This window comes from Anopheles darlingi, chromosome 3 (assembly GCF_943734745.1).
Source record: "Anopheles darlingi chromosome 3, idAnoDarlMG_H_01, whole genome shotgun sequence".
Classification (NCBI taxonomy): Eukaryota; Metazoa; Arthropoda; class Insecta; order Diptera; family Culicidae; genus Anopheles; species Anopheles darlingi.
Genome location: NC_064875.1, coordinates 4,463,903 through 4,475,000, shown reverse-complemented (window position 1 = coordinate 4,475,000; position 11,098 = coordinate 4,463,903). Strand labels below are relative to the sequence as shown.

Below are 11,098 nucleotides of genomic sequence, written 5' to 3'. Positions count from 1 at the left end.
ACGAGGTGGAGCAATATGAAGAACAGCAACCGGCACGGCAGTACGGTGGTAACCCTGCGCAGCATAATCCTCATCACTTAAACAACAACAGCAAAGCCTACTACGATGGTGATGTCGATGATTCTTCGCACGACACGGCCCCGCCACCGTCTTCGCGTAGCTATGCCGGATCGATCGCTTCGGACCGGATGAGCAGCCAGTACCACTTTGTGAAGCGCCGTAAATCGGGCCTCCGGGAGCGGATACGACCGACGGATCGTGGTACCGACTATCAGGACGATCTGGCGCGCAAACGGAAGGCCGCGATGCGCAACAAGCGGCGTCGGGAATCGGCTGCCGCCCAGCTCGACGAATCGTCCATCGAACGACGGCGGCAGCGGGCCAAGAAGCAGCGCAAGGCGTCAACGCGTGATCGCGTGTCGGTGGGTGATGATGAAAGTTCACGCAGCAGCACTCACTCACTCGCCACATCGGAGGCATCCTCGTGTTCCGCCCTTTCCACCTCCACGGGGTCCTCGTCGACGGCTGCCTCTTCGTCGACGTCGACGAGCTCCTCGTCCCTCGGCTCTTGTGGCTCCATGACGCGCCGACGACGGCGACGACGAGTACCAACTACCAACGAAAGCTCGCCCCGTGAGGACACTCGGAGCAGTCGACGTTCTTCCGTACGCCGTAAGGGACCATCATCGACGGTATCATCGAGCAACGGTTGGAATCGTTCGGCTACCAACTCACGCTCCTCTTCGGTATCGGCCTCAAACGCTTCGCAGCACGATAGTAGGCACTACTACGAGACGGCGGTCGGTGATCTGACGAGGGAAACTCGGCTTGCCACTCTGCCCGAAGATGACGATTTTATCGAGGAGGACGACGATGATACGCGTGATGTGGATTACTCGCCAATTTGCACCCGTGGCAAGCGTAAAACGAAAAATGCAGCTAGTTGCGGTGCAGACGGGCCTGGGACGATAGTGTCCCGCAGGACAAACCACGGTAGCAGTATTGCTGGAACTGGCGGAAGCGTGCGGAAGAGAAATGATTCCAAAGGTAAGCTTGATTTGGTGTCGTCGAAACTGTGTGTCAAGCTGTGATGCGTGGTATCTAGAAACATTTCAGTAGGCTTTGCTACGAGAGGAAACTAGAGTGACTTGCAGAGAGCTAGACCGCGGAAGACAGAGTACCGCTTACGAGCTTCTGTTTCATATCATTTAACTGCTTTGCTCTCAATTTAACTGTATTAATTTGAACGTTTTGTGTTCTAATTTATTTGCTTTTAGAGTTTCATTTTTTTAAATTTCATTATTTAAATCTCTGTTCGATTGTTGCCGTTATTTCCCATCATTTTGATATTAGTTCAATTACCACGTGTTTGTCCCGCTGTGCTTAATTCAATCACCACATTTCGAATCGCCGAAACTGGATTCGCTCATGTAGTAGTGCCGTTTTACGTTTGCTCTGCACACATTTTCATCTTTTATCACCATCTTTATTGTTTTCTTTTTCTTGTACTGCATTTCTTTTTTAGGATCATTTTCCTTAATTTAGGATGCTACTGCCGGTAGTTGTGTTCGTGATGCTGTAAGGTTGCGGGAGCTATCTGCTTGTTGTATGTCTCTGTGTATCTCTGTCTATTGGGTGTTGGTTTACTTGGTCCATCGAGCCCCGATATGGCATCATCATCACTCATATGAACGGATAGATTGCACAGCGCAGCATAGAGCTTGAAAAGAGGATAGTAGCGCAGAAACAGCTCTAGCGAAACTAGTGAATGTGAAGTATAGCAAAGTGAAGCGGATACGAACTCGCGAGAGATCAAGAAGAGCTCTAAAAATACTCCTTACTGTACAGAAGAAAAGACTGTTAATTAGAATCTAATGGAAGACGCCAGCCGAAAGGAGAAACATCTGTGTGTCTTAGGGTCCACCGTTGTTGCGGTCAATCCCTGTGTAAATATTATTCTTTAGATGTTTGACGGTAATAACGAGGACCCGAAACATAATGTATTAGTGTTAAAGCATTCTAGCTCTGTTATGCGATCGGTTTTTGTAAGAATTATTTTGTTTTGCCTCTTTAATGCTTAAAAGAAAAGAGAAATGAGAGCCCAAAAACGCATCCATCCTCTCTTCAAACACTTCCTCCTGAAGCGGGCAAAAGAAAAGAGGACGGACATTGATCTGTGTTTCGCATTCAGTTGTTGTATGTTGTCGTCCTTCCACAGCAGGTGGTGGTGGACATGGTAGAAGCACGACTGACCTATTACTACCGACAAACCCCGTTACGTCTTCCACCTCTTCGATGGTGGTATCCACCTTGTGTCCGGCCACCACTACCAACCACCATGTAAGGAGTGCTACCTCACTCCACCACAGCTACAGAGAATCATCACAAGCGATCGTGCAGCCGGCCGACGTTCTACTCCCTCATCGTGCCCGTCGCTATCAGCACCATCGGCAGTACCGGCAGCAACAGCAGTTGCAGCACCAACAACAGCCGCAGCATCATTACTTCTATGCCGGTGGCGCCCATCATCGACCAGAGGACGAGCAACGTCCGCGGCAATCGACGATGGTAGTACGGACATACAGTCGCGGATAGCAGAGTGAATGCGGGCCGTAGAACTGCTGTAAATAATTGAATCCTCTTTTCGTTCGATTGTCATTCAACGTCGTCGTTCGTAATGGAAATGATGGGTACGACCGACATCCAGGTCGTTGTTACGCCACAAGGTGCGCCGGCAGGTGGCTGCCGCTGGTTAAAATTTGCCGAGAAGAAATCGACAAAATGTCTTTTTTAAATTTATCTTCTCTATTGATACAGCTATTGGTTTCCCTATTGTGCGAGGTTCGTGAATGTATATGCTCATTTCTAGCTCCACTATCCTCGGTACTGCTGATCGAAAGGAAAACGTTGTATCGGCTTACAACGTTGTATCGGCTTAGTAGTCAAGTTTGTGCAAGGGAATCTATCCTAAGAAGCTCCCGGATTGAGCTCTAATTCGACGACACGATGAAGGCAGACACCAGGAGATGGAAAAACAAAATCTCATTTTTATCGGAACGCTCGTTGATTATTACAGTCGGAGATGATAGTGTACGGTGGTACAGTGGAGCAGCATGGAGAAAGTTAAAACGAAAGTTGTCCAGGGCAGTGCATTATCTTAATTCTCTCGGAACCGTAGCGCTATGGTGTGCGTTTAGTATGAATTCGAGGAAATGTAGTATCATCGTCCAGTGATGTGCGCGGGGATGGAATACATTGCTGATAGCTGCGAGCACACCTATCCGGTCGGTACGGTTTGAAGTTGTGGATAATGATAAACGAGCATGCAAAGAAAACTATGAATTGCAGTCACTCATCGTGATTAAATTAGAAAATTCTTTAAAGAAAACAGAAGAAAAGAAAAAAAAACCTCCTAAGGCAGGAGAGAGAAAAGATAATGAGGAGAAAATGAAAAAAAAACCGGGAAAACAAGCAGAGAAAGGAAGAGAAAAGGAATAGCATATTAAGTGTTCCCGTCGAATAGTCGAAAGCGGAGAAAAACAAATCCCATGTCCCATGATATGGGTACATAAAAAAAGCAAACAATATGTGAAACACTATCTGTATTTGTAGCGGTAAAATTCCTTCTACTATTAAACTGAAGCTTACTGAATGGACTGTATGTACGTGTTTTTACACAGCGGAAAGGCGTTCTGCGCGACGCTGTAGGTATAGATCGCAGAGGTAGCGTTAATAAATAGCTAAAAGATAGCACCGAGCCGAACGTATAGAATATGCGATTGTCGGGCATGGAAATGAAATGGCATCGTTTGAAGATAGCTATTACTGATCAGTCGAACCGAGAGCATCGCGTACGAAATGCTGCAAACTCTACCTACATACAAAACTCATACAATTACATTCGATTGGATTAGACCGGGGGCACCGCATTATCCTTGCTGCAGAGATGGAAATGAAATTAAATAAATGGAATAAAGAAAATTATGTGGAAACGCTTGCGCATCTCTTTCGGAACCAAACGGCACAGCATCCGAAAAATGAATCTGTACGATGGATTTTTGTCCGAAATGAGCTAGAAATCCCACTGTGCCTTAATCGGCTACAACCCTGTGCCGTTGTTTTGGTTAGGAATCACTAAAAGTGGGAGTTTTTAACTTTTTTGAACATTTCGAGAAATTTCGTGATCAAATCGGTCGTGATTTCGTGTTCGAAGAACAAATTCGAGTGGTTCCCCAACTCCCACCGAGCGGGCCGGGAAAGTAGAAAACCGTGAAAAACTGCAGCCTGAGTTGGAAGTTCCGGACGTTCTAGGAGTGCAAAACAAATCTGGGGATGGCCCGCCTGGCCGGAAGTAGGTTTATCGAACCAACAACAGCTGCAGTTCGTATGTTACGTTAAGGTAAAAGCCCTTGGTCTGGAAACGAATCGCTTGAAGCGCCACGAAACGCAAACATGATTCCGCGTTCCTAGATTGTTTTTCCGTTTTCCAAACAGTAAACTTCTTCTCCCGGCCGTAGTTCCAGTGTGGTTCCCGGATCTCCCAGCTCAGCCGACGAAGGGCGCACCTGGATCATGGACCGTGTGAAGCTGTGCGACCAGATCCTGCTGCAGAAGCTGCACCTGCTGAGCAATGAGGTGCTTCGGACGAACCGGGGCATCACCGAGCGGGACATGGAGGAAGCCTTTAAACAGTCCATCGGTTACCGGCCGCCCCGCTTCTTCCCTCCGAACGACGGTACGCTGGCGATCATTTACAGTGCGCTATTCGTGGTGGCACTCTTCATCGTGACGCCGTTTCTGGCCGGATTCCTGGAGCTGGCGCTCGGTATGCGCTGTATCGTGCCAAACAACTACCTGATCTGGGAGGCGACGCGCCCCGTCTCGAACTGTGACTTCTGCCGTGGGATCGATCGACCGATCATTCTGCAGAATCTGACACGCGACGAGTTCCAACCGTACGCCTACTCCTCTCGACCTATCATCATCAAGCGAGCGGTCTCGCACTGGCCAGCCGTCCGGCTGTTGAACTACACCTTCCTGAAGGATCTCTACCTGAGGCACCCGGCCGCACTCGATAGCCTGCATGAGGACTGCCAGTTTCTACACTTCAAATCCAACTTCCAGACGCTCCGGGACGTGTTCCGGATGTCGGACGAGCGGGCCGAGTTTCGGGCCGGCCAGCAACCGTGGTACGTTGGGTGGAGCAACTGCAATCCGAGTGTGCTCACCGAACTGCGGAAGCTCTACCCGAAGCCCCACTTTCTGCCGGATGATGCCGAAATGCCCAACACAGATTTTGTGTTTCTTGGTTACGAACAGGGTGCTGTGATGCATGTAAGCGCACTATCTTGCGTGGTGAACCGGATTGATTTAGCTTAACTTGCGTCTCTCTTCCTCTGTCTCGTTCCAGATCGATTACATACCGCGGCTCATGTGGCAGGCTCAGTTGCGTGGCAACAAGAGCTGGATTCTTGCGCCAACACCGGAATGTGACGCGGTTTGCCGTAGTTTCAGCTTCTACGTAGAACCGGGCGATGCACTGCTGGTTGATACGCGCCTCTGGTATCACGGTACGTTCATCCACTCCAAGGGCGAGTTCTCACTCACCATACAGTCGGAGTACGGTTAGAATGGTGTCTACGGTATGCGGGTTAACTGAGTAATTTTCGTTCGTTCGTTCGTGCTTTGGCCAGTGAAATCCAGCGAACTTCCCAAAGTTTGTGTGTATAAAAGTGTATCTATCGCGTGTGTGTGTGTATGTGTGTTTTTTGAGTGTGCGAGAGTGCGAGTGCATGTCTTAGTTCTTAACTTATTCCGTTGTTTTGTTGTTTTAGTTTACTGTTTTCAAGCTTCGAGAGACTGGTCTTTTTATATTTCTTTATGTGCAAATTTGATATTCGTTTTAACTAGTGCCATTTTCTTTATTAAAACTTATTTATTGTGAAAAAGATAACATATAACGCCAACCCCTATCGCGAACACAGTGTATCGTGCAACACGATCATGTATTCTCCACTTTCTTTTCCTTCAATAGAGGGTCGCGCTTTTGTACTGATTTGTTTTGTGTGCTGTTTGATTCTCATGCGTAGCCGCAACCGCGAAAAAAACGTTTTCTTAGTTTTCTTAAACTCTTAGTATTCGACATTTTTCGGTATTTTCATATATTTTTTGGTTATTCAATCAGCGCTTACCCAGTTGCTGGGTGGCAACACTTCAAAGGTCACTTAGAGAAAAGCAAAAATGCTAAAATATAAAAAACTAAAAGCCTGACAGGCCGAAGAGATGGTGAAGAGATAGTATATGATAATGTGAGGAAAAGAAAATCAATTATTTACAAAGGAACAAACCAAAACGCGAGCCCTCTGGCCGCTGCACGGGCTATAGATAATTAGAAATAAAACGAAAGCCTAACGATAAAATTCTGTTCCTTTCGAGAATTCGGCAACGTCAAGTGATAATATCACACAAGAGAATTTCACTCTCTTTAGATTCACTTAGGATTTGTCTTGACCCAATCAATCGCTGGGTGTACGATTGTCTACCATAAGTAATCTGCTGTTCGAGAAGGGGAATATATATCCGGGATTAGCATCGACAGACGCTTTACTATCAATTTAAAGTTCTAATGATAAAAGCGAGTGTAACATTGATAAATAATGAACCGTTCTCTTCATTGTTGCTTCATTTTAGAGTTTATCATTTAAAGAGCACAGCATAACAAGATTTATTAATTTATTAACAGCTGTACATATTCAATAGTTAAATATTTACATTGCACTCCTCATTTAACAACAATACTTATCTTGATTAAATGACCATCGATGCCCGTTCACTTCTCACTTCATGAATGGTAGCGTTATCAACCTCAGCGATGTCGTCTGAGGCTTATCTTTTTCCCTCCAATAAAGCTTATCAACGCTAGACACCTTTTTTCTCTGAAGTAAATTAATGCTGAGTAACGTTGTTAGGCCCTGCCTTGGGGAGGCGCCAGAAGTCGGATGCTTGCAAAACATACCAGGTTATTCCTCTTGCGTCATTAGATGAATATGTTCGGCGTGTCCAGTCCGTAGTATTAATACTTTCAGTTAATTAATTCGGGGCGGCGTATTTCAGCTTGCTTTGTTCTTACTACAAAGATTCCTGCCGGCTGTTCGTGGATGTTTTTGTGTAGATTCACCGACTCAAAAGCGTTACCATGAGCAGAAGACATCCGGTATCAAAGAGCAACAAAAAGACGAGCAGCATCGTTCGTCGGCTGTTAAATAAACAGTGGCATCGCCGGAGGTCTCGGAATGGGACGCCGTGGAGCCGCAGAGGACGTCGATGAAGAGGCCATCAACGAAATTCCGAAACCGGTCGACGAGACACTGTTACCCTCGTCATGCAACCCCGGCAGTATGGTAGTCAGCAGGGGCAGACTGACTAGCCGCATGGCCGGATCTTCGCACATGTGCTTACAACCCCGTACATCCAACATACGCAACTGGCGCGCGTGGCACGCGATGTAGTCGAGACTGAAGTCCGTCAGCTGATGGCACCGGCGTAGACTGAGCGTTCGCAGGCGACGCAAATGTTCAGCAATCAATTCCACTGCACGATCGTTCAGACTGTGGCACTCGCTCAGATCGAGCTGCTCGATAGATGGGCAGCTGCGCACTAGCGCCCGAATCCCGTCAACCGATATCTGCTGACACTGTGCGAGTGAAAGTTGCTGCAGTTCGGGCAGGCGGAAATCGCATAGCAGCGAAACGTCCGTCAATTGGTTACATCTCGTCAGATTAAGAATACGCAGCTGCCTCAACCGACTGATCGAATAACCATTGGTGGTCTGATCGTCAGTTTGCATGGTAGCTTTCGTCGCCGCCGCCGTGGTTGGCCGAGTGTTAATGAAGGCCATGAGGCGTTGCTTTCGCTCCGCTTCCTCGACTATCTGCTGCTCGGCACGGCTCCGGATCGATATGCGCATTGGTGCGGGCTGCTCTACGGCCGGAACATTTGGAGTATCTTGGATTTCCTCTTGCCGCACACCGGTATCACCGGGAGGTACGTATGCATCCGTTTTCCCATCACATGCCACTAACGGTCCCATGCCAATTCCTGTCATCCCATTGTCCGACACATAGTCACAATGCTCTAGGTCCAGATGGGTGAGGCGCACGAGATTGCGGAAGATGTGCTGCATGGCGATTTCGAACATGCTTTGATGATGAAATCCCAGATCGAAGAGACGCAGCTCGGGTAACCATTTCGTAAGCTCGATGATCGCTTGCACGCTGAGATGGTTTAGGGCGCGGATATGTAGCTCGCGTAGGCAGCAGTTGGGTCCTTGAGATTGAGCTACCAGCCCAGCAAGTAACCCCTCACCCGTGATGTCCCTGCAGTATGATACATCTAGCACTTCGAGCGCTGGCAAGTGCGACAACTCACGCACACCTTGGTCACTGAGCGCACGGCATTCGCGCATTCGTAGCACACGGAGCGCCGGCAGCTCATGGCAAATTTGTCTGAGGCAGGTATCGGTCAATCGGTATGCCCTGGTGAGATGCAGCTGCGTCAGAGTTCCTGTCTGTGTATGCAGCAGCGCCTCGAGTCCACGGGGCGACAGCTGTTCGCACTGGTTCAACTCGAGCCGCTCGAGCTGCAGTTCCGGTTGCAATCCAGTCAGCAGCTCCAACGCACTGTCATCGATGAGTGTTTCGCTGAAATTGAGTACCCGGAGCATCCGTTTCCGTTCCTCGATCAACCGGGAAATGTAGTGAAACGTCAGCACGCTCTCCGACGGTTGCTGTCCGTTGCTGGCGGGGTAAAACTTCCGATAGAGACCCTTGTGAAAGGAGATGTGGCAACCAGATAGATCGAGCACTACCAACGATGGCATTACTTCGCAGAACCGATGTAGTGTCGCATCGGACAGGTATTGGTTTTGCGTAAGCCGGAGCTCGCGCACGTTAGACAGTGTACCCATAAGCTCGGTCCGTTCAGCCGGATCTTCAAAGAGACGTATGCACATGAACAGATCGCGGCACGAGTGTATCGTGAGCGAGCGCAAGCCGGACAGGTGACGCAGGATGTTGTACAACGTTCGCTCCTGTATCTCGCAAGCACGGAACTCGATCCGCCGGATCGTCGCGCCGAACCGTTCGAAGAAACTGCCTATCCGTTCGAAGTCCACTTCGCTGAAGCTGAGGTTCGGGAAGGTGCGACTACTAGCCAACAGATCGGCAATCGGGGCCACGTTCGTATCGAACGTAGTACGATGCAGGGCAAGCCATAGGTCCTCCCGGAAGTGATTGTGTTGCGTTGCTTCTAGCCATCGCTGACACGTTTGCCCGGCGACGCAGCGATCCGACGCCTTGAGATAGGTGAATATCTTTACCAAAATCTGTAAAAATACGAGTGCGAAAATCAAATAGAGTGAGTGGGCAATTCGGAAATATCACGTTCAGTTTATGATGGGGTACTACCGAGGCAGACCGGATAGCGATTAGATGCCTGATCACGTATCATCCCTTCTTTGACGTATGGCTCCTTACTCGGCAGTGGATATTACTCGGCAAATAGTACATCCGCGTGATACGACTGTTCATCAACCTAAGTTCATCTGATCCCATGATTTAATGATTTTTTTTTCAAAATTTTGTAAAGAGACTCGTTAATGTGTGTCCTTGGAAGAAGGCTGGTAAGCGCACGAACTTAGTATCGTGGGTTCTATGTTCGCGCATTATGATTTCGTATTCATCATGTATAGAAAACAGTATCTTGAAAGAGGCCTAAAACGAATTCTCATTTGCCACTCCCTTACATATCACGATCGTCTAATTATAGCAAGGCTATCAAAGCAACCATGGTCGTCTAGGGCAGGGAACGACGAATGAAAAATTTTCAAAACATGTTTTCGAGAGCCGCTAAAACGTTTTTCGAAAACCATCACAGTTTGTGTTTATGTCTGGTATTAAGCTGTTAGGACAACAGCTGTTATCTTCCTCTACTCCTCATATGCGACGCGCGACATTATCATACCGTATCGCTATCTATAATCGGAAAGCGTTTCTCGCGGCACATAAACTCTCTTATCACCCCGCAGCCGCGTTATCATGACGGCGACAATAGCAATTAATCTTCTTTCACGCATCGCGTCCCGGGGCGGGTACACGGGCCTCTGCGTGATTGAGTCACGTGAGTAGCAGCGCTGGTAGCAAGGAAAAGTGTTTGGAAACAAGGAAAAGCTTACCTCCATCGGAAGGTCAGCATACTGTGGGCCAAACTCGTCGTAACCACTCAGCTCCCGGTAGTACTCGTGGTAGGCGGAACTACCTTTTGCACGACCCACTACACTTTGGCTGGTCGCCATCGTTGGTTGTTTGCAGACCACTTTAACGAATCTCCACCGCCGCTTGAACGCGCTAGACTGTGCGACTACTGCGTAAGATTGCGACACACAGCTGTTTTTGGTTAGGGCCGGCGGCGGTGGAGATTGCGTCGATGCTTGACACTCACCACCTGACGTTTCTCGGTAGCGCGACTAGCGATGGACCAGCTTGCTGTTCGGGTCGGTTCTATGCATTTTGAAAATTCTTCTTACTGTTGCTCGTCTGCAAAGAAAATAACCGTGAGAAAATGTTGACTTTCCATCTCGATATCCCGATCGTTGGGGCGGTTCTCTGGATTGTAAACCCATAATTTTCATTGCTCCCCCGCCGTGGCAACCGAGACGGTGCGGTTCCCGTCGCTCCCTAATGATTCTCTGAATCGCGCCGGAATGCCGGTGGGGTGCCCTCGTGGTCACGCTTGTCTAATTACGCCAAGGAGCGGTCGCCGTGGTACCGCTGATCAGCTGATTCTCTGGGTGGCACCCAAGATCCGACTCACCCTGCTTCTTTCGTTTTCCTCACGCTACGGGATGTCCTGGTTTCAGCGAACAGTAAACTAACGACGACCAACGGTTCTCCCTTTTCTTTTTTACAGCTCCTCAGCCAGACACGGATTCATCCGAACAGGGGAAAGTGTCGTGTTCGTCGAATGAACGCCCGTCCCCTTTGGTGTGCCAGCGTGAGCCGTGCCTCCTGCTGGCATCCTTTCGGTGCCGAACGGATGCCGA

General features: G+C 48.6%; 3 protein-coding genes across 8 annotated transcripts in view; 2 read left to right on the top strand and 1 right to left on the bottom strand.

Annotated features, from left to right (window-relative positions):
- LOC125956263 (uncharacterized) overlaps positions 1-3,985 on the top strand; it is an 8,864-nt gene extending 4,879 nt beyond the window's left edge. For 2 of the 4 annotated variants that reach the window (XM_049687962.1, XM_049687963.1), the window contains exons 4-5: positions 1-1,047; positions 2,192-3,985. The exon at positions 1-1,047 is cut by the window's left edge and continues 2,634 nt beyond it. In XM_049687962.1, coding sequence (XP_049543919.1) covers positions 1-1,047; positions 2,192-2,595 — 1,451 coding nt within the window. In that variant the 3' untranslated portion in view covers positions 2,596-3,985. Of the gene's footprint in view, positions 1,048-1,525 lie in introns of all 4 variants that reach the window. The other 2 variants (XM_049687964.1, XM_049687965.1) reach the window with 2 other exon arrangements.
- Positions 3,986-4,120: 135 nt separating this feature from the next.
- Positions 4,121-6,439, top strand: LOC125956321 (uncharacterized). 3 transcript variants are annotated; one of them, XM_049688065.1, is made up of 3 exons: positions 4,121-4,399; positions 4,495-5,334; positions 5,411-6,439. In XM_049688065.1, the coding sequence occupies exons 2-3, from the start codon at positions 4,573-4,575 to the stop codon at positions 5,627-5,629; spliced, it is 981 nt and encodes a 326-aa protein (XP_049544022.1). In that variant the 5' UTR covers positions 4,121-4,399; positions 4,495-4,572; the 3' UTR covers positions 5,630-6,439. The 3 variants fall into 3 exon arrangements, with proteins under 3 accessions (XP_049544022.1, XP_049544021.1, XP_049544020.1); XM_049688064.1 differs by having other exon boundaries at positions 4,471-5,334; XM_049688063.1 differs by having other exon boundaries at positions 4,518-5,334; positions 5,411-6,437.
- A 33-nt stretch (positions 6,440-6,472) lies between these two features.
- Positions 6,473-10,443, bottom strand: LOC125956276 (dynein regulatory complex subunit 6). The gene is made up of 2 exons (XM_049687989.1): positions 10,232-10,443; positions 6,473-9,382 (listed from the first exon to the last, which is right to left on the bottom strand). The coding sequence occupies exons 1-2, from the start codon at positions 10,349-10,351 to the stop codon at positions 7,259-7,261; spliced, it is 2,244 nt and encodes a 747-aa protein (XP_049543946.1). The 5' UTR covers positions 10,352-10,443; the 3' UTR covers positions 6,473-7,258.
- Between the last annotated feature and the right edge of the window lie 655 nt (positions 10,444-11,098).

Excerpts from the sequence above, each read along its gene's own strand:
- LOC125956321 (XM_049688065.1), top strand. The coding sequence starts at position 4,573 with ATGGACCGTGTGAAGCTGTGCGACCAGATCCTGCTGCAGAAGCTGCAC. Across the intron at positions 5,335-5,410 it reads AACAGGGTGCTGTGATGCAT|ATCGATTACATACCGCGGCT; the intron begins GTAAGCGCACTA and ends GTCTCGTTCCAG.
- LOC125956276 (XM_049687989.1), bottom strand. The coding sequence starts at position 10,351 with ATGGCGACCAGCCAAAGTGTAGTGGGTCGTGCAAAAGGTAGTTCCGCC. Across the intron at positions 9,383-10,231 it reads ATGCTGACCTTCCGATGGAG|ATTTTGGTAAAGATATTCAC; the intron begins GTAAGCTTTTCC and ends GTATTTTTACAG.